The sequence below is a fragment of the Neoarthrinium moseri genome (genome assembly GCF_022829205.1).
Source record: "Neoarthrinium moseri strain CBS 164.80 chromosome Unknown scaffold33_Wmoseri_CBS_16480, whole genome shotgun sequence".
Taxonomy (NCBI): domain Eukaryota; kingdom Fungi; phylum Ascomycota; class Sordariomycetes; order Amphisphaeriales; family Apiosporaceae; genus Neoarthrinium; species Neoarthrinium moseri.
The window spans coordinates 228,341-253,590 of NW_026055147.1; the positions used below are offsets into that span (position 1 = coordinate 228,341).

General features: G+C 56.6%; 9 protein-coding genes across 9 annotated transcripts; 7 read left to right on the top strand and 2 right to left on the bottom strand.

Moving 5' to 3' along the window:
• Positions 1-477: 477 nt before the first annotated feature.
• JN550_008127 (uncharacterized protein) lies at positions 478-2,772 on the top strand (the record flags this gene model as incomplete). The annotated part of the gene is made up of 1 exon (XM_049320054.1): positions 478-2,772. One exon carries the CDS (start codon positions 478-480, stop codon positions 2,770-2,772), a length of 2,295 nt encoding a protein of 764 aa, XP_049169914.1.
• Positions 2,773-3,768: 996 nt separating this feature from the next.
• On the top strand, positions 3,769-5,199 carry JN550_008128 (uncharacterized protein; the record flags this gene model as incomplete). The annotated part of the gene is made up of 1 exon (XM_049320056.1): positions 3,769-5,199. The coding sequence occupies one exon, from the start codon at positions 3,769-3,771 to the stop codon at positions 5,197-5,199; it is 1,431 nt and encodes a 476-aa protein (XP_049169915.1).
• Positions 5,200-5,968: 769 nt separating this feature from the next.
• On the bottom strand, positions 5,969-7,540 carry JN550_008129 (uncharacterized protein; the record flags this gene model as incomplete). Its single annotated transcript, XM_049320057.1, has 1 exon — positions 5,969-7,540. One exon carries the CDS (start codon positions 7,538-7,540, stop codon positions 5,969-5,971), a length of 1,572 nt encoding a protein of 523 aa, XP_049169916.1.
• A 1,608-nt stretch (positions 7,541-9,148) lies between these two features.
• On the top strand, positions 9,149-9,844 carry JN550_008130 (uncharacterized protein; the record flags this gene model as incomplete). Its single annotated transcript, XM_049320058.1, has 3 exons — positions 9,149-9,260; positions 9,443-9,558; positions 9,743-9,844. 3 exons carry the CDS (start codon positions 9,149-9,151, stop codon positions 9,842-9,844), a joined length of 330 nt encoding a protein of 109 aa, XP_049169917.1.
• Positions 9,845-10,312: 468 nt separating this feature from the next.
• JN550_008131 (uncharacterized protein) lies at positions 10,313-11,533 on the bottom strand (the record flags this gene model as incomplete). Its single annotated transcript, XM_049320059.1, has 1 exon — positions 10,313-11,533. One exon carries the CDS (start codon positions 11,531-11,533, stop codon positions 10,313-10,315), a length of 1,221 nt encoding a protein of 406 aa, XP_049169918.1.
• Positions 11,534-11,965: 432 nt separating this feature from the next.
• JN550_008132 (uncharacterized protein) lies at positions 11,966-14,902 on the top strand (the record flags this gene model as incomplete). The annotated part of the gene is made up of 1 exon (XM_049320060.1): positions 11,966-14,902. The coding sequence occupies one exon, from the start codon at positions 11,966-11,968 to the stop codon at positions 14,900-14,902; it is 2,937 nt and encodes a 978-aa protein (XP_049169919.1).
• A 558-nt stretch (positions 14,903-15,460) lies between these two features.
• On the top strand, positions 15,461-18,840 carry JN550_008133 (uncharacterized protein; the record flags this gene model as incomplete). Its single annotated transcript, XM_049320061.1, has 3 exons — positions 15,461-15,920; positions 15,993-17,139; positions 17,202-18,840. The coding sequence occupies 3 exons, from the start codon at positions 15,461-15,463 to the stop codon at positions 18,838-18,840; spliced, it is 3,246 nt and encodes a 1,081-aa protein (XP_049169920.1).
• A 525-nt stretch (positions 18,841-19,365) lies between these two features.
• On the top strand, positions 19,366-21,334 carry JN550_008134 (uncharacterized protein; the record flags this gene model as incomplete). Its single annotated transcript, XM_049320062.1, has 2 exons — positions 19,366-19,410; positions 19,562-21,334. 2 exons carry the CDS (start codon positions 19,366-19,368, stop codon positions 21,332-21,334), a joined length of 1,818 nt encoding a protein of 605 aa, XP_049169921.1.
• Positions 21,335-22,620: 1,286 nt separating this feature from the next.
• JN550_008135 (uncharacterized protein) lies at positions 22,621-24,329 on the top strand (the record flags this gene model as incomplete). The annotated part of the gene is made up of 4 exons (XM_049320063.1): positions 22,621-22,683; positions 22,747-22,839; positions 22,898-23,315; positions 23,383-24,329. The coding sequence occupies 4 exons, from the start codon at positions 22,621-22,623 to the stop codon at positions 24,327-24,329; spliced, it is 1,521 nt and encodes a 506-aa protein (XP_049169922.1).
• Between the last annotated feature and the right edge of the window lie 921 nt (positions 24,330-25,250).

The window sequence follows — 25,250 nt, forward strand, 5'->3', positions numbered from 1 at the left end:
GTGTTTGTGCTGGCCAATGAACCCAATTTATAAGTAGACAAGCTGCAATCGCCAGCACATGAAACCGTTATTCCGCTGTGATCGATACAGTGACGAAGCCGAGGACTACCATGCGACTGTAGTTGCGTATAGCAATCTTGAATATTCAAATTGTCCGTTTCACACGGATTCAGACCCGTGGTAATGGGTATTAGAGGCTCCTCAAAGGTAGCTAACCAGCAGAGTAGAGCAATGACATCTTCTGCAGCTGCCGACAGCTGCAACTCTCCCATGACTGGACCTAGCGCCAAAGCTTGACAACTGGCGCCGTCAAGAACTGGGAATTTCTGCGACGCGCCGATGGCGGAAATTTCTGGAGCTCGTGTGCTACTTCAACAGCTGCAAAGTCCAAACCGTCGACAGACACTCTCAACCTGGGCCCTTTTGCTTCCGGATCTGGCCTCTACTTCTGCCTAGGATATGCTCTGCTCATAGCTCATGTCCCTGGGAGTCCGATCAGTATGGAGAGCTCGTGCCTGCGCCTCGACTGTCGGAGGGCTCTCCTTGATTCCCAGGGGTGTCCCTCGAGGCCAGGCCGTCGTCTACCCAAGATACGACCCTCGACGACATGTGTCCACTGAGCCCGCCTCCCATCCCGTGCACGAAGCCCTTACAACCCGACGGTCGACACCCCCCCCCGCGGATCCCGCAGACGAGTTCCAAGATGTGTTTAAAGAGGCCTTTAGTGGCAAGTCCCAAGACGCTCCCAAGGACGAGCCGGCCACTCGCTCTCGCTCGGCATTCCGGAGGGCCGTCCTGCGCCGGGTGATCAAAAAGCGCAGCGCCAGCGCAGAAGATTCGGCGCTGGTGAAGCCGTCGAGGTTCTACCCCAGCAAGCACGAGATTGACCGGAACAACCGCAAGAGGAGGCAGAGCCAGGCACGGCAAGTTCTGTGGACATCTGCTCGTGTTGCCGAGGGAAGACTTGGCACCAACTGGAGAAAGGTGGAGCGCGCCTTGTCCAAGCTCACGCCCAAGTTTGGCACGATCTACGACTTCAAGGTCACTGTCGGCAGAGGAGCTGCTGATGAGGTGCGCAAGTTCTTGCCGCGGTCGCCCACCAGTCCCGGGCGGCTGCAGGAGAGCACCCGAGCGATCGTCCGGATCAACGACGTCGACGAGGCAGATGGAAGGCTGAAGTTGACGCTGACAGGATCTGAGCATTCTGTGCGCCGCGCGCTGCTGGATCTGCTTCGGGCATCGGGGCAGATATCTGCCGTCAGGGTCATGGACAGCGATTCCGAGGGCATGCTCCGGGACCTTTGGCGGAGAAAGGACACGCTGCGTTCGGTCGAGTTGTTGAAAGAATGTGATGCCGTTCCTAATGACAGGGTCCTCACCCTCCACAGGGAACAGTCGCCGGTGATCGCCCTGGGGAGCCGGCCCAAAAGGCACAACTACAAGTTATCTCAAAGGGCTGACGACATTGCTCGACCCGCGATATGGACAAAGGCATCACTAGAGGAATATGTCGCAGCCTTGGTCAGTGGGGTGGTGCCGATGCACTTGATGGGTTCGCTGTACCCCCCAGATGGACCGGATCACCAACAAACGGTCGTGTCCTTGCTCGTCGAGTTGTTCCAGTCCGAATCACTCAGAGACAGCATTTCCACCGAGGCACTGGCCATGAGCTTGGCTTACATCCAGGAGAAGCATCTCACGTTTCGACCGGCTGCCCGAGCTATCTTTAACCAGGCCGAAATCTCCAATGTTCCGATGGACACCAGGATCTGCAACCTTCTTTTGGAAGGGTCCTCTCGGTCCGGAGACATTGACGGCTTTGACGCCGTGCTGAAGATGATGACCAGGAGAGGCTACCATGCCGACAGCGAGAGCTGGCTGCAACTCTTGATGCTGGTCGAGGATGCCAAGGCGAAGCGGGAAGTGCTGCGGAAGATGAAGAAAAAGGGGCTCAACCGCATAGAGTCTACACTTGCCAAGGCTGGACGACACATGGCCCCCTTTGAGCTCGAGGATGCCTTGCCGAGGCTGACGTCGATCGAGCGCTTCGTGGAGCAGCAGGACATGAAATACGACCCGGTTTGGCTCGACGCCGTCACACTCAACCGGTTACTCGAGATACTGGGGAGGAACGAAAAGCACGCAATGGTCAACGAATTGCTTGGCCTGGTATCCACGTCGAGTCGCATGCAGCCGGACGTGGTCGCCGTGAATACGATCATCACTCACCAGAGAAACATCCGAGACCTCATGGAGACTCTGTGTTTTATAGGGTCAAGGTGGCCTGGTACGCGTCCAAATCAGGAGACGTATCATATTTTGTTCCGGATAGCTTGGAGAATCAGGAGCCCGAACATGCTGCGTGTCATTTGGCACTATGCGTGCTACGACCGGCAGGCCGGCCACAAAATGCGCCATCAGCTGAACGTCTTCTACCGCAAGGAAGAGAACCTCGGCCGCCTGTCGCTCCTGAAGACGTGGGAGGATAGCATACTCGGCGAGCAAGCGCTGGCTGCGCTACGCGATGGTGGCAGCAACCGTTTTACCAAGGCGACTTATGCCGCAAGGTGGCACGGCGAAAGGTCTTTGTCGTCGAAGCCGGAAGAGCCGTTCTTCTCCAAGCTCGCCGAAGCCCGCGAGATGGATCGAAGGGTGCACAACAAGATCAAGGAAGGGGAGGTAATTGCAGCTTCGGTGAGGGATGCCCTCACGATCGAGATTCCCTTCCAAGACCACCGGCAGCGGAGAGGTCATCAGCCCGAAGGGTCATAAGCCCAGGACGCGCAGGAGATATAACAATCAGGAAGAAGTTACTGTACATAAGACGGCCAGTCCATAAGCCATGGCTGGAAAGGCTCACACGGGTGTTTGCATTGCATAGAGCTGTACCATATACTCCAAAAGGGACTGTTCATCTATAGACGGCGCGACAGGGCATGCGATTGGGCCTTGGGATTTGTATACTGTAGCATAGCATAGCATGAAAGAATATACCCCACATCAACTCTGCAGACGATCGAGACCGAAGGAGCCTTGTCTAGCCTGGACATTGTCTGGCCACGACACAGTAGTGATGGAATATGCCATTGCAGAAAGGACATCAGTACGTCTGTACATACGCCGTGGTTTTCTGGGTGCGTGGAACCTGTGTGGACACCTTCGTTTCCCAGCTTCCCCATACGGCAGGCGTGGATTAGTAGACTAGGCTCGTCCTGGCCAGCAACCTTGGAAGTCTTTTCCCAAGGCCTTGGATAGCCGCGCGCTCGAGTTTTCCAGCAGCTTTTCGTTACCTAACTGACCTCGACAGCAGGTACCTCGTCCCCTGTGGCTCCAGCCCCCAGGACCCCTAAACGTACGCGACACCAACTAACACCGAGGACCTCGATGGTTTGCTAATGCCCCTCTCGCCAACTCGACCCCTCCAAAAAAGCCACATCCACTCCCACATGCAGATAGACGCAGATGCAGATGCCCCGCACGCAGCTACTCACACGACTATCCAGTCACGGCCGGCTTCCATCGCCGGCGCCCTCCGCTGTGAAGCTTTCTGCTCTTCTCCCACTCCGTCTATCGTCCTCTCCCATCCCCTCCAAGAGCCAGACCAGCTGCCATAGACGCTTGTTGCACTGCGCCCCCACCGCGAATAGCTTCCCGTCCCGACCAACCCGGGCTACTGCTGCTGCCGCCGCCGCCGCCGCCGTTCCTCTAGTCGTCCGCCAGACGAGAACCTATCTCACGCCGGCCCTCCGCTCCCACCAGTCCCGCAAGATGGCGCCCCAGCTCGACGGCTACTTCTCCCAGGTCGACGCCCTGTCGGACCACTTCATCGACCGCCTCGCCAAGGCCGTCGCCATCCCCTCCATCTCGTCCGACGCCGCCCGCCGCCCGGATGTCGTCCGCATGGGCGAGTGGCTGGCCCAGGAGCTCAAGGCCCTCGGCGCCAGCGTCGAGCTGCGGCCCCTCGGCAAGCAGCCTGACAACCCCAGCCTCGACCTGCCCCCCGTCATCCTGGCCCGCTACGGCTCCGACAAGGCCAAGCGCACCATCCTGGTCTACGGCCACTACGACGTCCAGCCCGCCGAGAAGAGCGACGGCTGGGCCACCGAGCCCTTCACCCTGACCGTCGGCGACGACGGCCGCATGTTCGGCCGCGGCAGCACCGACGACAAGGGCCCCGTCCTGGGCTGGCTGAACGCCATCGAGGCCCACCAGAAGGCCGGCGTCGACTTCCCCGTCAACCTGCTCATGTGCTTTGAGGGCATGGAGGAGTACGGGTCCGAGGGCCTGGAGGAGCTGATCGAGCAGGAGGGCAAGGCCTACTTTGCCGACGCCGACGCCGTCTGCATCTCGGACAACTACTGGCTCGGCACCGAGAAGCCCTGCCTGACCTACGGCCTGAGGGGTTGCAACTACTACAGCGTCGAGATCTCGGGCCCCGGCGCCGACCTGCACTCCGGCGTCTTCGGTGGCACCGCCCAGGAGCCCATGACGGACCTGGTCAGGGTCCTGGGCAGCCTGGTCGACACCCACGGCAAGATCCAGATCCCCGGCATCATGGAGCAGGTCGCGCCCGTCACGGCCGAGGAGGAGAGCCTGTACGACAACATCAGCTTCACCATGGACAACCTGCACGAGTCGCTCGGCTCCAAGACGACCATCTTCGAGGACAAGAAGTCCACCCTCATGGGCCGCTGGCGCTACCCGTCGCTCTCGGTCCACGGCATCGAGGGTGCCTTCTCGGCCCCGGGGGCCAAGACCGTCATCCCGGCCAAGGTGATCGGCAAGTTCTCGATCCGCACCGTGCCCGACATGGAGATCGACAAGACCAACGAGGTCGTGGCCAAGTACGTCGAGGACGTCTTTGCCAAGCTGGGCTCCAAGAACACGCTCAAGGTCTACCCGCAGCACACGGGCAAGTGGTGGGTCGCCTCGCCCAACCACTGGAACTTCCGCGCCGCCGGCAAGGCCGTCGAGCGCGTCTGGGGCGTCCAGCCCGACTTCACCCGCGAGGGCGGCAGTATCCCCGTCACCCTCACCTTCGAGCAGGCCACCGGCAAGAACGTCCTGCTCCTCCCCATGGGCAGCAGCACCGACGGCGCCCACTCCATCAACGAGAAGCTCGACAAGCGGAATTACATCGAGGGCATCAAGCTCCTCGGCGCCTACCTGCACTACGTCGCCGAGGAGGAGCAGGCTTGATTTTGATCTTGGATGTTGGACGGTAGAAGGGGCGGATTACAGCATGTCGGGTCTACCTCCCTCAGAGTGGAACTGGTAGCATGGTAGTGAGATGAGGAGGCAAGTTTGCTTTCTGCTGCTGTGTACAAGCAGCTGATAGCGCAAAGCCTGGCCTGGGCTTTTTATTGGGAGTATGCTCGTCGTGATAAGAGGGCATGGTGACACCATACGCATACCCCCGAGTGTCGGACATAGCATGATGAGATAGGTGACGAATTTGAAAACATGCTCCGAGCAAATTGACAAAAAAAATCAAGCCAACAACGTGGAGCCGAGCCACGATAGCTTTCTGTCAAGATGTGAATCTCATTGTTATTTGTCTTGCCCGCTGGTATACTGCACCATCCCCATGTGTGCTGTTGTGCCGTGTACTCAACTCGCCTGCTCTCTTTTAGAAGAGAAAAACAAAAAACCAACATGGCGCTGCGCCGAAATGTACATATGCATGCCCCATAACGCCTGCTTATTTGCCTCGCCAGACTTTGCTTTGCTTTGCTTTGCTTTGCTTCGATTGCTTCCCCCGGAGACGCCCCCCCTTAACGCAGCAACATCCCCGTCCCGTCCCTCCGCCTCGCCCACGCCTATGGGTATAAGACACAGAAAAGATTAAATGTTTCCACAGTCGCTCATCCACCGTCTCACCCCCAATGATCCTCACATGTCAAGATCGTCAACCTCTCGTATTAGTATTATGCCCCCCCGGTTGGCTGGCACGACTCACGGCCACAATTCACGGCAGCTCCTCCTTGTTGGCGCCGAGCCCGCCGCTGCGGTCGATGCCCTCCCAGCCGGCCTGCCAGCCGTGCTCCTCGTCGACGGCGCCGCCCGACGCGGCGTTCTCGGCCATGCCCTTGACGTCGCTCCAGTACTCGAGGCGGCGGACCTCCTCGTCGGCGTGGTTGATGGCGTCCGCCAGGTTGGCCACGCGCCGGCCCAGACGCGCGGGGTCCTCGTCCGCGGGTAGGTTGGCCGTGGCTGGGGACGTCAGGTCGTCGCCCGGGGACGCCCCGGTCTCTTTGTCCTCTGCCCCCCCTGCGTCGTCCTCGCCCGACTTGACGGCCTGCAGCCGCACCGTCGGCGGCGTGGGCCCCTTGGGCTCGTCCGTCTGGTCCTGCTTCTGGCGCAGGTGCGTGTACCCGTCGTGGACCTCCATGAGCCGCGTCAGCAGCAGGCGGCGGCTGGCCTGGAACACGAAGATGGACATGATCTCGTGCATGTGCGCCTCGAGGCCCGACAGGTCGTCGTGGGCGTGCTCGAGGTAGTTCTGCACGGCGTCGAGCTTCTCGCGGTCGATCCGCGAGCGCCGCAGCAGCTCCAGCAGGGTCTCGATGTCCTCGATGTCGAACTGCAGCTCGATCGCGTCGTCGTCGGCCGTGAAGACGCTCGCGCGCGAGGCCCTCTCGCTCGCCCCGGTGACGCTACTACCGTGCCGCGAGTGGCGCTTGGCGGCCGGCGAGGTGACGGTGAAGTAGTCCATGTTCAGGAGGTGCGGGTCGCCGATCTCGGGACCGTGGTCCTTCTTGATCCTCCTGCGTATCCACGCCCGCCTCCTGACGAAGCTGTTGTACCACCGCGGGCCGTGCCAGGAGAACTTCCGGGCGAACATGAACGAGTACTCCCAGCCGTCCTTGTCGGCTTCGATGGCGTCGTCGTGGTTCACCCGCCAGCTCGGCCATGCCCACTGCCAGCTCGGGTCCGGCACCTGGGCCGTCCTGATGTTGGTCGGGCTCGGCTTGTGGGCGGAGTTGGTCCAGGGGGCCGGGTCAAGATTGCCCAGGGCAGCGGACGAGAAAAGGGGGATGCCGCAGAAGAAACCGCCGCGCTCGTTCTCGTAAAGAATATCTATGGCCGTCTCAGGCGTCCTTGGGCGCGGGTGTCTCTTGACTTGGTCTATGGACGCCTGCTTCTTCACCCCATTCCCGGATGGCAAGGGCTCAGTGTGATGCTCTGTCGTGGCCGAGGGCCCTCCCTCCGGAGCCGGCGTGGGGGGCTCTACGGTAGGTGTCGCTGGCCTGTCTCGAGCCGTGTCGTTTTTGTGATCTTCTCCCGCCTTTTGTTGGCCCGGTACCGACTCCTGGGCAGCCTGGTCCCGGTCGGCGCTGGCGAGCGGGGCGGCCGCATCAGCGAGGGGAGCGCGGCTCTCGAATGAGGTCAGGGTATTGTCGTGGTCGGCATCGTCGTCCGGGCTCGGGGAGACGGCCCTGCTAGAGCCGGCAACCGAGTGGTCGACAAGGTTTATCTCATGGTCGATGTCGCTCTCTTTCAGGGGGGGCACGCGGCGAGAGGAGCGCACCTTGGGCATCGTGTTGTGAATGATGCTGGGCTCTGGGTGCTCACAGCACAACGCAGCGTAGGCTGGCAGCCCGCGGGTTTGACGAGCTTAGGGACGAGCCATCAAGGTCTGGACGTGCCCTTGGTAACGGAGCTGGCCTGGACGGGCGCACAGTAGGCAGGTTGGAAAGCACTGGGGACGAGTAGTACGGCGCTAACTAGAGAATTGGCGTGGTAATGACCCTGAATCAGATAAAAACACAATTAAAACTGCCCGAGGTAGGTGTGTGTATCTCCAGGTCTGTCAGTGGCAGCGAGACGAAAGGGGCCGGGTGCCGTCGTCGTTCGTCGCCGTCGTCGTCGCGCTAAATTCCCAGGCAAGAAAGAGGGCTAGGTACGTAGTTAGGACGGGCTGGCGCATGGACTCAATCGGATGACGATGACGGAGGCGGCTACAGAAAACCTAATTTATCTAGTGAGCGCTGGCTATCTACGGCAGACGGCAGAGTCTGGCAGGAGGCCCTTCCGAGCTGAAGCCCAGACGCGGTATAGTCGAAGCTCCACCGGATGAATACGCAACAGCCTTCATCTTGAGACGAGATAACTAGCTGGTGTTCTAAGTGCAATGGGAACGGTCCTTCTTCAAACAACTACGTGAGCATTGCCAGCTCCAGGATGCGCGAGTGGGCTGGCCACTGTGGTAGCTAGGTATCCTGGCACTCGTAGTCTTGGAGCTCGTTGCTCACGAGCTTGAAATGCCAATGACGAATTTGCATGTAGCGATTGGCCTGGGCTCATAACCAGGCGCTACTAGAGTCTCCGTTCACACTCCAGCAAATCTCACGATGCCCTCAGAACCCATTCAAACAATGGGTCAAATGATGTAATGCGGCGCAGGTGAGCTGAGAGGGCGAAGAAAATAATCGGTTGTTTATGGACCCGATTCGATTCGAGATCTGCTGAAGCAGGCCCCAGCCAGCAGGCATCATCTAGGTCTCGGCCGCTAATCCGTTAGGCGGGGCCGTCTCTGGAACCTCCAGTGGGTCTGGACCAACTGACGGCTTCCAAGTACTACAGTACTCATGGCCTTAGCGGACGTTGCGGCGATTCACACTGCACAACCGATAGCACGCAAGGTCACCGGGCAGCCCGGCCCAAGCTCCAGACAGGGGCGGAGAGGTACCTCCTTTCCCCGCATGAACAAGCACCTACGTCATGTACAGCTTTTTGCTGTACCTAACGCTGCATGTCGTAACACGCCGAGAGAGCTCCTCCTACAGCCAGCCCGCGACGAATCGGGACAGCAAGGAACAGCACCTGGCACAGGAGCGCAGGAGAATCGAACCTAAGGCAAAGGCGGCTGAGGGGTCAAGTTACGTGACAGAAACAGAATGCTACGGAAATCCTGTAACTAGGCGTAGAGAAGCCTGTGACTGGGCCTTGTGTCACTGCCGTATAACTAAGCCCGAGTCCCCCTCATTGTTTTGTCCGTGACCTCATACGATTCCTAATTGAACTCCAACCACCCTGAAACTCTCTCGACCATACAAAAAACCCCAACGAACATCCTCCCTACCGTCTTGCGACCATCTCCTTCATCGCATTCCCGCTGATACCCAATCACACACCTACACACAAAATGTCCAAGTCAAAGGCACCCCTCCTCATCGGCCTCACCGCCGCTGGTGGTATCGGATACTACCTCTACGGAGCTGGCGGCAACGCCACGGTAGCCCAGAAGAACGCTGAGGGTGAGTTCATAATGCCCCCCACGGCTCGTGCCCCCCGGCAATCAGGCGTGCCCCAGGTGATTTGGGTGTTGGCATGTGGCCAAAGGAAGCCTCTGCGTCGCCTGCGGGTCACGTCCCTGAATTGCCATCCAAGTCACTGGCTGCCCACATGCTGGATCATCTGTACTGACCCTCCACCGTAGCCGATGCCCACAAGCTCTCCGCAAAGGTCAAGAGCGAGATCCCCGGCCGCGCCAACGAGGCCGAGAAGAGGGCCGAGAGCTATGGCGCCCAGGCCGGTGCCAAGTTTGACAGTGCTGTAAGTGATACCTACCCACAAGCGTGATTCCAAGATCCATGCACACTCTTCAGAGACATCATGGAACTCCTCCACGTACACAGTGAACAGCCTTGTACTGATCGCGACCCTGCAGGCCCAGAAGACCCAGGCTGAGGTGGCCAAGGCCAAGGCCGACGCCGAGGCGTACGCCAAGGACGTCAAGGCCAGCACCCTGAAGAAGGTGGACGAGTTCGACCGCAAGGTGGAGCAGAAGACGGCAGAGGCCAAGAGCGGCATCTCCAGCTGGTTCGGCGGTAGCAAATAAGGGCGGCGCTGTAACATTATACTGAGGAGCATGAGGTGTACGGGCATGACGGCATGACTTTGGAATTCTGGTTTTCTTCTTCTCTAATGCTGCGCTACTGGACGTTTTCATTTGGCACCGCGAGGGCTATGGGTAAATTCAATCATGATTCACACCAAGGATCACTATGCATTCTTCACGACTTGATGCACCTGAGATTGAAACGTCGAAAAGTATTATGTCCACTCGATTCTCTACAAAGTAATAACAAAATCAGCCCAGCGATAGCTGTGTAGTTCCAATAACGATGTTGTTGAGGTTTGCTGTATATGCACCCAGTCATCCGTCGTGATAAGGCCACAGGTTGTAGGCCATGATCTAATGCAACGCCAGACTCCAGTCCCGTCTCCTTATTTTTTTCTGATGACCCCAAAACGCCTGACGTGGAAATGCGATGATATAGAGGTCCCCGCAGGTCAGCAGGTGACCTTACGAGAAGTGGAGGCCTTCCGAGTTGAAGGCGTGCAGGAGGGTGAGGAAGTCGTTCTCGGAGAGCTTGCCGCTGCGCTGGTCGGCCAGCTTCGTGTCGTCCTCGAGCACCTTTCGGATCTTCTCCCGGACGAGGGCGGCGACCTTGGTCTTCTTCTTCTTGGACTTGGTCTTGGGCATCTCGCTCGACGCCGCCTTGAGCCCGTCGAAGAAGGACAGCGTGTCGCCGCCGCCAACGCCGCCGCCGCTCGCGTCCGCCGTGCCGTCTACGTCCATGCCGCCCCACTCGGCGTCCTCGTCGCCGGCGCTCGGGTCGACGTTCTCGTCCAGCTCCATGTCCTCGTCGTCGTCGTCGTCAGCCCCGTCCCCTTCCACGACGCCGTCGTCGAGCGGGATGTCGTTCATGCTGCACCAGACGCGGTAGTTCCTCTCGACCATGTTCAGGACCTCCTTGGTGCCGAGCCAGCTGGCGCGCAGGGTCTTGTTGCGGCGGTTGAAGCAGACGCGCAGCATGCCGTCCCACTCGTCCCAGGCGACGTTGGGGCGGTCGGCGCCGATCTTGGGCTCGATGCGGACGACGCTGGACTCGACCTGGGGCGGGGGGTTGAAGTTCTTCTTGCCGACCTTGAGCAGGTGGGTGATGCGGGCCCAGAACTGGGCGTTGACGCTGAGGCGGCAGTAGAGGGCGTCGCCGGGGCGGGCGGTCAGGCGCAGGGCGAACTCGCGCTGGAACATGAGCACGCTGGTGCGGGGCGGGTTGGGCATGGCCAGCAGCTTGAAGACGAGCGGCGAGCTGATCTGGTAGGGCGTGTTGGAGATGCAGACGTCGAACTGCGGCAGCTGGTCGCTGGGCAGCTTGATGACGTCACCCATGAGCACCTCGAGCTTGCGCTGCTCGGGGGTGCCCTGGACGCGCTTGGTGACCTCGGCGGCCATGCGCGGGTCGACCTCGACGGCGATGACCTTCTTGGCCTTCTCGAGGATGCGCACCGTCAGGTTGCCGGTTCCGGGGCCGATCTCGAGCACCGTGTCGGTGGGCTTCAGGTTGGCCTTGGCGACGATGGCGTCGGCGACACCGGGGTTCTTGAGGATGTGCTGGCCGTAGCTCGAGGTGTTGAACTTGAAGATGTTATTGGCGGCCTTGGCCTGCGGCTTGGACGGCCGCTCGTAGGGGCTGGCGGACGCGCCATTGCGCTTCCCGGACTTGGCTGCCTTGCCCATGTCGGCGGTGTGGTGTGGCTGCCGTCGTTGCTGCTCGTGGTCGCCGTGCGCGGTCGGTCGGTCGGTGGGCGGGCCGTGGAGTGTGAGGGGCAACCGGGCTGCCTTGGTGCGGGATCGTGGGGATTTTCTGGCGGTTTGGGAACTTTTTTTTTGTTCTTATCAGTCTGGCTTATCGAGAACCCTGGACTGGCATCACTTGCTGTAGCTTACAGTGCTTATCGCCGACAGCCTTCAAGTTTAGCGCACTTCAGCCACGCCTTCTCCACTGTATTTCGGCGCAAGGCTGCAGGGAAGCTTCATCTCCGGCCTCACCTCTGTTTTTTGTGCTGCTCTTCCCTCTGCAGACACCGTGTACAGCTCTGCGATCCTTCTCTTTCTGTGGTCGCTTACATCTCATCCACCACCGCGCTGGTGCGCGACCACCCGCCCAACATGACGACCCGACGCGACTTTCTCAACATGCCCGCGCCCGAAAACTACGTAGCTGGTTTAGGGCGTGGTGCCACCGGCTTCACCACGCGCTCAGACCTGGGTCCTGCGCGCGAAGGCCCCTCCGAGGACCAGATCAAGGAGGCCCTCCAGAAGAGGGCGGCCGCCCTTGGCTTCGGTGATGCCGCCGGTGCCAAGAAGGACGACGACGAGAACGACGATGCCCCCGAACGATACCAGGACCCCGACAACGAGGTTGGCCTGTTCGCCGGCGGCGTCTACGACAAGGAGGATGACGAGGCTGATCGCATCTATCGCGAAGTGGACGAGAAGATGGACAGGAGGCGGAAGATCAAAAGGTTGGTTCACTCCCTTCCCTCAACTATGCATTGCCTTTTTGCCCTACCCACCGACCCCCCTCCTCCCCCCGGCCGCACCTTCTACTGTTCCGGCAGCTGGTTCACCGTTTATCCCCGTATAGATGAGCAGATTACCGACCATATTTCCAACAGGGAGGCTCGCGAACAAGCCGAGCGCGAAGAATACGAGCGCCAGAACCCAAAGATCCAGCAGCAGTTTGTCGACCTGAAGCGCGCCCTCGGCACCATCACCGACGACGAGTGGGCTGCGCTCCCCGAGGTCGGCGATTTGACCGGCAAGAACAGGCGAGCCAGGGAAGCCCGGAGAGAGCGCTTCTATGCGGTGCCAGACAGCGTCTTGGCCGCCGCCAGCAGCTCCGGAGAACTGGGCACCACCATCCAGGACGGGGCCGACACCGCCATGAAGGACGCCGCCGCCGACGGCACCATGACCAATTTTGCCAAAATCGGAGAGGCAAGAGACAAGGTGCTCCAAGTCCGCCTAGATCAGGCCTCGGGGACTGCCACTAACGCCGGCAGCGCCAGCAGTATTGATCCCAAGGGTTACCTTACCAGTTTAGCAAAGTCATCACTGCCCGAAGGCGCTGCCCAGGTCAGTGACATCAACCGTGTTCGTGAGCTGCTGGAGTCCGTCATCAAAACGAACCCTACGAATGGCCCAGGCTGGGTGGCCGCTGCTCGATTAGAAGAGTTGGCGGGCAAGATTGTAGCGGCACGAAATCTCATCGCTCGTGGGTGCCAGCAATGTCCTAAAAACGAAGATGTCTGGCTCGAGAACATTCGCCTCAACGATGCTCACAATGCCAAGATTATCGCGGCCCAGGCTATCCAGAAGAACAATCGCTCGGTGAGGCTCTGGGTCGAGGCGATGAAGCTGGAGAAGGACTCCAGGAGTAAGAAGCGTGTGATACGGCATGCTCTCGATCACATTCCGGAGTCCGAGGCCCTCTGGAAAGAGGCAGTGAATTTGGAAGAGGAAGTGGAGGACGCACGTATTCTGCTCGCCAAGGCGACCGAGTTGATCCCTCTTTCCGTCGACCTGTGGCTAGCATTGGCACGGTTGGAAACGCCAGAAAATGCCCAGAAGGTTCTGAACAAGGCCCGAAAGAGCTGTCCAACATCACACGAAATCTGGATTGCCGCGGCGAGGTTACAAGAGCAACTCGGCGCTGCGAACAAGATGAATGTCATGAAGCGTGCCGTACAGGTCTTGGCCAAGGAATCGGCCATGCCGAAGCGCGAGGAATGGATCACCGAAGCCGAGAAGTGCGAGCAGGAAGACGCTCCTATAACTTGTGGACTCATCGTGCAAGAGACACTGGGATGGGGTCTTGACGAGGACGACGACCGCAAAGATACGTGGATGGAAGATGCTCGCAGTAGTATCAACAGGGGAATGTACGTGACTGCGCGCGCCATTTATGCCTATGCGCTCCGCGTATTTCCCCTCAGTAAAACGCTCTGGCTTGCAGCTGCGGATCTTGAGCGGAATCACGGCACGAAAGAAGAGTTATGGCAGGTGCTGGAGAAGGCAGTCAATGCTTGCCCACGTTCGGAAGTCCTGTGGATGATGCTTGCCAAAGAGAAATGGCAGGCCGGCGAGATTGATAACGCCCGCCGAGTACTTGGTCGGGCCTTCAAGCAGAATCCTAACAACGAAGATATCTGGTTGGCGGCCGTCAAGCTCGAAGCAGAGAACGGTCAGGTTGACCAAGCCCGCAAGCTGCTCGAGACTGCCCGCCAGGAAGCGCCGACCGATCGTGTCTGGATGAAATCTGCAGCATTCGAACGTACCCTAGGCAACACCGATATGGCACTGGATCTGGTGAACCAAGCCCTTAATCAGTTCCGCAACTTTGCCAAGCTGTGGATGATGAAGGGTCAGATCTACGAGGACTTGGACAAACCGCTCCAGGCCCGTGAGGCGTACGCGACTGGTGTCAAGGAGGTACCCTCATCGGTACCCCTTTGGCTTTTGTACGTACGTCTTGAGGAAAAGCTTGGGCAGCTTCCCAAGGCGCGTTCTGTTCTCGACCGTGCCCGCCTCGCTGTCCCCAAGAACGCTGAGCTTTGGTGTGAATCGGTACGCATAGAGCGCCGTGCCGGCAACACAAAGCAGGCCGAGACACTCATGGAGCGCGCATTGCGTGATGTACCAAAACAGAACCAGGGTCCTCTCTGGAGTGAGAAGATCTGGCATCTCACCGCCCGCCCGCAGCGCAAGCCCCGCGCCTTGGAAGCCATCAAGGAAGTGGACAACGACCCAACGCTCCTTGTGGCCGTTGCCCGGATCTTCTGGGGCGAGAGAAGGCTTGATAAGGCACAGAACTGGTTTGAGAAGGCTCTGGTCCGTGATCCGGATCTGGGCGATACCTGGGCTTGGTACTACAAGTTCTTGTGCGAGCACGGGACTACGGAGAAGAGGGAAGAGGTCGTGAGCAAATGTGTCAGTGTCGAGCCCAGATATGGAGAGGTGTGGCAACGCATTGCGAAGCACCCAACGGCGGCAAGGAAGGGGGTGGAGGAGGTGTTGAAGGTGGTCGCGGCGGAACTGAGGTAGAAATACCGGCATGACTATGAAAATCTATGTATAACGTGTTAGAGTTCGTCATCGCGAAGCTATCTGCAGCTTCATATCAACGATACTCTAGAGTGGCTCTAGAATATGTCTCTTTTGAGAATCACGGAGTTCAACTTGTAGGATTCGATTTTGCGACGACCGTACCCCACACTGCATACACTGATTGCACCTGACGTTACAAGTGATATTCCCAGCTATCTCAGATATTCGTAGTCAGATTTACCTTTAGCCCAAGTGGAAACTCGTACGTTGCATATATTTCGTTTCTCAATATCCATTTACATCTTTCTGATACTGCAACTCCCCAGTGCGGAGCTTCAACCCAAATGCATGCAATTGCCTTCCAAATTCGGATGGCACCACAGCACGTAAGACGGAGAACAAGAAGAAATGGTACGGCTGTAGGGTGATCTGCCCAATTGCAGCCTGAGTGCCAGAGCCATTGAGCTTACCGCTGTCAGCCACAACATGATCCCAAATATTCGTGAATCTATTGATTACATGTGACAAGTTTCCTACTAAACTCGGAATCCTAGGATGGGCGAAGTTTCTCGACTCCAAAGCGAGATAGCCGATCTGACCAACCTCTTGTCCTTGATCACTAAAAGGGGCCCAGGGCTCGAAGAAAATGACGACGAGCCACAAAGCTCTGAACTGCCACAGCCTGAGAACGACGAATTCACCCTTGAAACAAGGGGCGAGGTGGTAGATGAAGCCGAATTCGAAGCTCCAGTCGCCAGTGGGGACGTAGAGGTCGATGCCATCAAACGAAGAGCGCTGGATCGCCTGGCTGAGGTCCTGGCCAGGTTCAAGACAGCAAAAGGCTCCCGAACGCGAGGGAAGCAGAATTCCGATGCAAAACATGTTGCTAGTGTGGTCATGGTGGAATATGAGGATACTGTTACATTTCTTTGTGCTAAGAACGAAGGCATCGATGACGTTGACATGGGCTTTCTGAGAATGCTAGGAAAACTCCTATGCAACGTGGCAGCTAATGGTAAGCGTTCTCTTTGTGCTATGTTCGAGTACACAACTTATCGATAGACTATATGCCTGATGGGTAGAATAGGAGTAGCGGAGCAACAAGCGGAACAGGTCGACCGGGCATTCGAACTTATATTTGATCATTCGGCACCTCGCATAAAGTACTACACTTCGATACTCCGTGACGCTATCCAACAGGCTGGTCAAGATGTTGCAACCCCTAGTACGCTCACAAGCCGAAATGTCCTGGATGGTCTGCGCCATGCCACATATCAGGACTGGGAAGATAACCATGGGCTTCACTTTAGGTTCCAGCTGGGTGGTAGAGGAGAAGATTCAGTCTCTGATAAGGCTGAGGACTGCCTCTCTGACCAGGAGGACGAGTCTCTCGTCCAGGACACGTGCAGTGAAATCCGACATCTCTTTGGCAGCGCTGCTCACCAAATCCCACAAAGCACTCTGAAGAATCTCCTGAGTAAGGTCTACCGTATCGTCCGACATCCTCGACAGCGACCTGCATTTAAAGGCCTTCTCATGCAAATGGCCCACAACCATAAGCGACTCTTCAAGGATATTTGGGCTGCCTTGCTGTACCTGACACGAATGTTCTATGCCGCTGTTACCTTCGTGGATCTTGCAATCAGATTGAACGTGGGTTCCTTCAAGTTTCAGCCGGTCACTCCAGCTGCAGCTCGCAAACCGAACCACTCAGATGCCAGGATCCCATCTCAAGTTCTAGCCTCTCTTGGCTATTCTTCCCTTTCTCGGGGGTGGATTGACTTCTTCCAGACCACGGAAAGGGTCAAAGAATTCGCCAGGCTGTCACGCTCGAAAAAGGCGGTCCATGGGGAGGTTCAACTTATCTTCCACGTCGAAGAGCTTATGCAGGGTCGTAAGCAGCCTGCCGGCACAGTCTTTCCGTATCTTGGGTGCAGCAAGAAATGCTGTTTCTTCTGTGAGCAGTTCCGCGTGCAGCATGGGGCCTTCCAGGCGCGTGGGACGCACCAGACGCTGTTCCCGTTGTGGGCCTTGCCACGAGTACTTCCGCAGCATTCACTTCAATTATTGCATGGATTCTCGGATGCCCTCAAGAGTTTCATCCGGATCATGCTCACTGATCCGATCCCTCCTGCCAGGAGAGATCTGCTGCAGCAGTCGTCAGCAGCTTTGTCCACAGCGCAAGCGGTGCAGAGGGAGACACCAACGTACACTACCAGACCGCTGACATCGAGGTAAGTTCATTCCTGCATCTATCTTAGCTTAGATGTGATAGGGGGTGACTCATATCTTGTAGAAGAATGATGCTCGGCACTGGCGGGGTCGGCGCCACCGAGCACCAGATAGAATTCCTCCCTTTACCACAAACTCCTGGGTTCGCTATGCTGATGGGCGGCCCCGGAAAACAGGAGACTGATCCCGTTCCGATCGACAGGGCTGAAGTGTCTAAACTCAATCACGAGAGGAGCATATATATGTTGGAGAAGATTGATGAGATGCCGCCTACCAAGGTCCTGGACCGGAAGCTATGCCGGCGTTGTCAGAGTCTCGCAGAATACAGGTGCTCGGCTTGTTGGACGCTGTATTGCTCCGGAGCTTGTCAGAGACGAAACTGGGGATCCCACGTCTTCGTATGTCGAACCCTCAATCGACCCAATGACGTGGACTTTCTCAGGATGGTCATTCGGAAAGTTACAAGAGACATGCGCTCAGGGGACGAAGAGCAGATTCACAATGCAATGCTTTACCTGCTCGCTGACGATCATATGTGCAGCACCTTCGGGTTCAAACACTGCAAGACCAGACTCGAAGTACTTGATCTCGTTTGCCTCTATAGCACCATTTTGTCCAGAACACGTCCAGCGGTCAAGAGCCTACAGGATTACTTAGCGACCGGCAACCTCAGCGACTTCATGAAACAATTTTGTCAACTCGAACGACACGTTGCACAGATTACCAAAAAAGACGAATGTGCCTGCGTGACCTGGTTCCTGGAGCGTCAGTCCTCGATAGAACCCTTGCCCATTCCTGACAGTGACACGGCCTCTTACAGCATCTGGGTCAACGCTATCGCTGATGCTATCGACTCTCTCGACTTGGCACTTAGGTTCGATAACGGATACAAGTTGAACGAGCCTGAGACAGATGTATTTCATCTTTACGTGACAATTCAGCCGGGCGTGTGGCTGGTGCCGGATGCATATTCTTCTTCTTGGATCGAATTCGGATTCTGCCACTGCAGGTCCTTCGCGCAGCGGGCGGAGCTTGCCCGACGATATATAGCTCTGGCGCACTCTGATGCCACCTTTGATGACATTGTTGCCGCGTACGAGTCTCGGAGCCTCGCGGATTTGATGCGCACGCACGGCATCGACATATCGGAACTGGAGAGGCAGGGCATTCGCCTTCACAGGCCGCCGCCATGCGAGTACGCGGTCTACCGGCTCATGATAGGGGTCGAGCACGCCCTGTCAGGACGGTTCTGCAGCTGCTTCCGCGTGCGCGAGAGCCGCCGCTGCCACGCCTATTTCGAGACGCACATCGAGCGCGAGTCGGACACGAACTTTGGCTTCCACCTGACCAGCAGCTGGGAGCGATGGCAGCTCCTGAACTTCTACAGACACCTGTTCCGGCTGCCGGGCTTCGACCCGCGTCGCATGGCCGAGGCTGCGGAGGACGCGGACCGTGGGTGCCTGGAGATCTATCTCGACTCTCTTGTTCCCAACATGAGGATGAAGATATCCGACAGGAATCGATCGAACCTTTTGTTTCCAAGGCTCAAGGACAGGCTTCAGGCGACCACACGGGCAGGTGAAAGTGTCTCGCACTTTCACAACCCTTGTGAATGCAAAGTTCATGATGTTATGGGACCGCCGGGCATCTCTTACTTGAACCCGGAGCAGATATCTGCGTACCGCGACCCCGGTTGCCAATGAGAGATGTAGTGCTAGGCCAGAAGCTCGCAGGGCTATACATCACATGTTTTACTTCAACTTGGTATTATTTTCTGTTTTGAGTTTGATTTCTCATTGTTCTATTGTGTTTAAGATCTTTGTTTGAAACGATGCCTGGCCAGTGTTGCCCAATTTAGTAGGAGTTCTGCAACGATATATTCAGAGCAGATAGCGGAGTTGACCAAGGCTGAAGCGAATTTTCAATCTGTCAATGCCTCTGTGTCATCAGAATTGACCCAATGTCACCAGGCGCCGCCTTAGTATCTCTGCGTCTCTGGACTACTCAAACAAGCTATACTGTGCATGTGGCCCTGCTGCGTCAAACGAGTGGTCCCCCATGATGTCGTCGTTGCCAAGCTCTGCACGGCAGTTACCGTGCATAATTGTTAGGGAGTGACCTGGAGACGCGGGTGGCCACTGCGGAGACCGAAGTAGCTTCCATCAGACCCCTGTGGACTGCACCTTGTGTCAAGCCTTCTACCCCAACCCACTCCCCCACCATCCACCATGATCATCGCCTCACCCCAGCGATTCCCCAACTCAGCCGTCAGGGTGACGCTCCATCTAAATCCTAATGGCGGCGGTGCAGGTGATCAGCCCTTCCTCTGATTCTAAAATAACTCTCGGGCGACTTGACCGTCGCATGCCGCCATCTCAACGTTCATTCTACACCTTATCTGCCCTTCCTCTCTTTTGCTCATAGACTGAAGCAGCCACCTTCCTTAGATATCCCGGCCAGGCCGGTCTTTGCAATCTCGGCGCATTCGTTCGCCAGCAGGCTTCTCTTTCACTATATACAACCGTTCCACCAAGCGGGAGATTCGAATCGTCCACTGTACTCGACCTCCGGGCGCCGATAGAGCCTTCGGGCCACCACGTTGTCACTCCGATGTACCACCTGCGCCGTCTCACGATTGCCGGGCTTGCAGTCGCATCCCTCGTCTTCCTCCTGTGGCTGCTGCCAAGAGTGCTGAACCCGACGCCCCCAAACAAAGAACAGCGCGAGGCCAACGCTCGCTGGGTCAACACATCACCATACTGGCTAGACCGCCAGGCTTGCCGCTGGCTAGGCTTGTGCGGTGTGCTACACGTCAGGTCGGACCCGGCGGCACGGACGGATGAGCACGATGGCCGTGACCCAGGCGACCTCAGAAGACTGGAGTTGCGGTCCTTCGAAGACTTGCTGAGCACCGGCAAGGCGTCGCGGGGCGATGGCAGTTTTGGAAAGGCCTCGATACGAGTGGAACATGACGGGGATGGGCTTAAAGAGATACCCGACTACGTTTTGAAGTATGCGCCGCTGGTGCATCTGTATTCGGGCGAGAACTTCTGGCCGTCTGACATTGCGGATCATGTCACGCACATGGCGCCGTACGTTGATGACGCGCAGATAAACATATCGGATCCGTTGAGTTTGCGGGGCCTGCACGGACTGGACTCTGAAGACGGGTTTGTCTATTTGAAGAGCGAAGACGACGTTGAATCACGCCCAGACTGGCTACACAGCCATGCCAATATACCCATTCCGTTCGATGATGATGACGATGATGAAGAGAAGGAGCGCCAGCATACACCCGCACCAGAGAATGAGGGGCCCCCTCGGCACGGCGATAGCACAACATGGTATGAGGTTGACAAGGACCACCCATTGCGCAGAATATCGGATCCACGAAAGCGGCCCGAACGGTACCCTCCACCAAGAGGCTCACGGGGTCCTCAAGCAAGACGCTCGCTTGAAGACCAAAAACCTTTGGTTTCTACCCCCCAGCACAAACCTGATGAGTCTGGGTACTCAAAGGCGCCGGCCACTCTCGTCCTGGTCGACAAAGGTTCCGGGATCGTCGACGCATTCTGGTTCTTCTTTTACGCGTATAACCTGGGCCAGACTGTGCTTGGCATCCGCTTCGGAAACCATGTCGGCGACTGGGAGCACTGCATGGTTCGCTTCGAGTCGGGCATTCCGCGTGCCATGTTTTTCAGCGAGCATGAGGGTGGCCAAGCATATGCCTGGCAGGCTGTTGAGAAGCGTGGGAATACGACGGAAACACAGCGGCCCGTCATCTACAGCGCCGTGGGCAGCCACGCCATGTATGCTACGCCGGGCGACCACCCATACGTCTTGCCCTTCAAGATGCTGAAGGACGTGACAGATCGGGGGCCGCTGTGGGACCCGGCCCAGAACTTTAGGGGTTACTGGTATGATTACACAGAGACCAAGGACGCCGAGGGCCTGGAACCCGTCCGCGAGAACGCCGACGCGCCGACGGACTGGTTCCACTACGAGGGCCCCTGGGGCGACAAGTTGTACGGCCTAAACGATGCGCGGCAGTGGAGGCTGTTCGGGCAGTATCACTACGTCACGGGGCCCCAGGGACCCAAGTTCAAGAAGCTGGGCCGCGAGAGGGTCTGCCAGAACTGGCGGTGTCGCATCCTGTACAGCATCGAGGAGGGCAGGAAGCGCAGCTGGAACTCGTGATCTGTAGACAGTCTCGCGTTTGATGAATGAGATACCACACTTGCAAAGTTTCCATACTAGTTTGCATACTCTGCATGGGTTTCGGTGATTGTACAATTCTAGATATGTCCCTTGGAAGGGCATGTGATGAGGACGCATACCTCCCTCTCCGCCTCGAGATAGTGTCGTTCTTACCTGGATGGCGTCATCATTGATTGATCAGCCAGCCTCCGCAATTGCTTCCCAATCAGTTGCGCCAGGGTTTTCCTGCAGCTGAGAGACCTGACCTGCCCATGGTGAAAAATAACGGAAAAGGATTTGTGTACGGCCGCGGAAGTGCGGGCCAGTAACTGTACCATAGTAGACGGAGTATCCTATCGGTTCAGACTAAGCGTAAGAATCCGCATGGTGATTACATATGTCTTCAACGCCGTGGGGTACGGAGGTTCCTTATGTAGCACTTTGCATGAGTCACAAGCTTGGTATAAAGATGTGTTTGCGCTGCTTTCTATAGTATGCTCGTATAGTGGCAACCTATGAGAGGCTCCTCTGGCCTCACTGACACTTCATCCCACCACAACGTAACGCCCTGCCTGCTTACTTGACAGTGACACTGTGTCGAGTAAACAGCTGACAGATCATCGGCCGGCCCTTCTCACGGGGTTACTGGTACCACCCGGAACGCTTTTCCTACCTTCAGGAACCGCCCAGGATGGCCACTGTAAGACATGCAATTGGCACTTGGTTTCTCGTATCGTGAAAGAATCAGGAGGGCTAGCTCAGCAGGGTTCCGAGTTGATCTGACCACTGATATTTCGCTTAAGCCAGCCATTGTACTGCTGACGAACGTTTGATATTACCAATACCCAGGTGAGTGGCTGCCCTGTGAGCAAGTCAGTGAGCGTTTTGGTCGTTGGCGGGCTGTTAGCAGCCTTGGGATCACCATTCCAAAAAAAACTCTCCACAGACTTTTCCAGATACGGGAAATGGTATTCATCATGCATAATGGATAGCTGACTTGATGTGGCTGTCTTGCTAGGGCAGGGGTTACCCCCTGGTTCCGTCACTGGTGAGGGGTCATCTAGTGATGTGTGTCGGATCATCTTGATAGGCATGACCACACGTAATATTTTAGTACCGGAATACATCAAATCACATCCTTAATTTACCTGAGGTATTATCAATACCGACGTAGCTTATAGAGGTCTTATGTTTATAAGTTGCATGTAACTTTGATTTTCTGGTTCCGAGGTTCACCTGTCCCTCTGAGCTCCCCTTCATAGAACTGCTTGTTTCATTTTCGAAGAATGGAACCAAGTCTAGACTGGGTCGTGTTGGCCGCAAAGGTTACACAGACCGCTCTTATACTAGTGAGTGACCTTGTTCTGGGTAGTTGGAAAGACATCGGTGAAAACTAATCAGGCCAACTCCAGGTGTTGCTCTCATGGATGTCTCGTAGCATCTATCGTCTCTACTTTCACCCACTATCAAAGTTTCCAGGTCCAAAACTCGCTGCCATATCAGATGTTAGTTTGCTTATCCCGATGTGCTTTGTTATCGAAGTGTCAGGCTTACTCGGTCCAGTTATATTATGCCTATACATTTACGAGCGGTCGCTGGCCCTTCATCGCCGAGAACCTTCACCGCAAGTACGGCCCGGTGGTTCGCATCTCGCCCAGGGAGCTGTCTTTCGCTACCGTTGAGTCTTACCGGGACATCTACCAGTATGGCATGCGAGACAAGAGCAAGATCTTCATCAAGGGCGAGACATATGCAAACAGGGGAAATATACATATCCAGAACGCGAGGGATCCAGATCAGCACGCCAAAATTCGCAAGAAGCTCGCGCCAGCTTTCAGCACCAAGGCTCTGCGCGACCAAGAGGATATCGTACAGCACCATGTGGACACATTCATTGCCCAGCTAGGCAAGATGGGAGAACCGGGTGGGCCGGGCATTGATCTCAAAGAGGCCTTTGAATGGTTGACGTTCGATATAGCCGGTTCGTGGAGACCCTCCCGTTGACCCTTATAGTACGGAGAAATCGACCACTGACTTGTCCCTGACAGGCGACCTCACATTCGGCGAGCCCTTCGGCGCTACAGCAGAAGGCAAGACGCATTTCTGGAGCTCTGTGATTCAGCAAGCCTTCTACTTGACAGCCATTTCGACGTTGCGGAAGCGCATACCCGCCATCATACTCCTCGTACTATGGAATATGCCCAAGGGTTTTGCACAGACTAGAAAGCACCACGAACAGATTACAGAACAGAAGGTGCGCCGCCGGCTGGAGATAGGTGACACACGGCAGCGTGCCGACTTCTTCGGCCACCTCTTCAATACTGAGCAGCAGGAACAACTGGGCGGCGTCGCCTCTGCGGACTCGATATATAACGACATGGTTGCCAACGCCCAGATTCTTATGGTTGGCAGCGCCGAGACGATCAAGGGCTTCTTCTTGGCCGTGTCTTACCTCCTGATGCAACACCCGGAGTGTCTCGCTAAGCTGACCTCCGAGGTACGGTCGAAATTTGCCACGGCGAGCGAGATCACGGGGCAATCGACAACGCCGCTCCCCTACCTTAACGCTGTCATCGAGGAGGGGCTCCGCATATTCCCCCCTGTGCCTACCGGGCCCGAGAGGATAGTGCCCTCGGGCGGTGCCAACGTGAGCGGCTACCACGTGCCCGGTGGCACCACCGTGGCTACGCACCAATACGTCACAGCACACGATCCCAAGTACTGGCACGAGCCGGGCTCGTTTCTGCCGGAGAGGTGGTTAGGGGAGGGTTTCGGGGACCGGAAGGAAGCCTCTCAAACCTTTTCACTAGGGCCGAGGGGCTGCATTGGCATGAACCTGGCATACCTGGAGATGCGGATCACGCTGGCGAAGATGGTTTTCGCTTACGACTGGCAACTGCTGAGCAAGGACGTCGATCTGTTTAGGGATAGTCAGATGTATATCACATGGTTTACGCCGGAGGTACGAGCGGTATTTCATCCCAGGGAAGATTGATTGAGTGAGAGGGTGGCATGTATATATATGCCTTTCGTCTATTCGCAGAAAACTCATAAAGTTCTTCGTATAGGGACTCGGAGTTTCGAGGTTTGTTTGCGCTGTTTAGCGAGCTTGTGATGTGGCGTAGAAATTTCGACTTTGGATCACCAGAGTCAAGATTCAATTATAATGACAAGTAGACAGTACACTAGGTTATGACCGCCTGAATGTGCCAAGCATCTCCGACTTGCCATTATATGGGCAAGCCTTGATAAAAATCCGGTGCGATTCAAAACATAAATCAAACAAGGGCAAAGTTTGATGGGTTCTGGTCATAATTATATAGGCAGTTGCAGGTGATAAAATTTTTTTCTCTCCCTTTTGCAAGCAATCAACTATTTAACTCTTTGCAACGGTGAATTTCTGTAGCAGTAGAGCTGGAAGGTGAACGTGAATTGCGATGATACCTATTCATGGAGAATAAAACGGAAATATGTCAATGGTTTGTTGCATAGCGACTTCTGTGTCAGGTCGCTCACCAAGTTTTAGTTTGGACGAGTCGTAGTCATGTGTTGCTGGGTAAATCGGACTATACGTTGTATCACCTATATCCGTTTACAATGCCCTGCCCCGCACGCTATCGAGTCATGGGCAAGATAAAGTATACAGGGCTGGCCAAGGGGATACAGCAGGACCCACACCTTCCTAGTTAGGCAATGTCTCCTATCACCGGGAGTCCAGATTTGATTGAGCTGATATCCATTTACAGCCAAGTTGCGCAAAGGCCGGTCCAGACTGAGCTGGGCAGGTACCTGGCAGCTCCATGACTACTGTGCATTAGGCCGCAAGTTTCAGGGTCCAGTAATGGATAAAGACTGGCACATGAACGTAGCGAGTGACACCTGAGTGTATACAGTGGAATTCTAGTTTGCCGTTTTC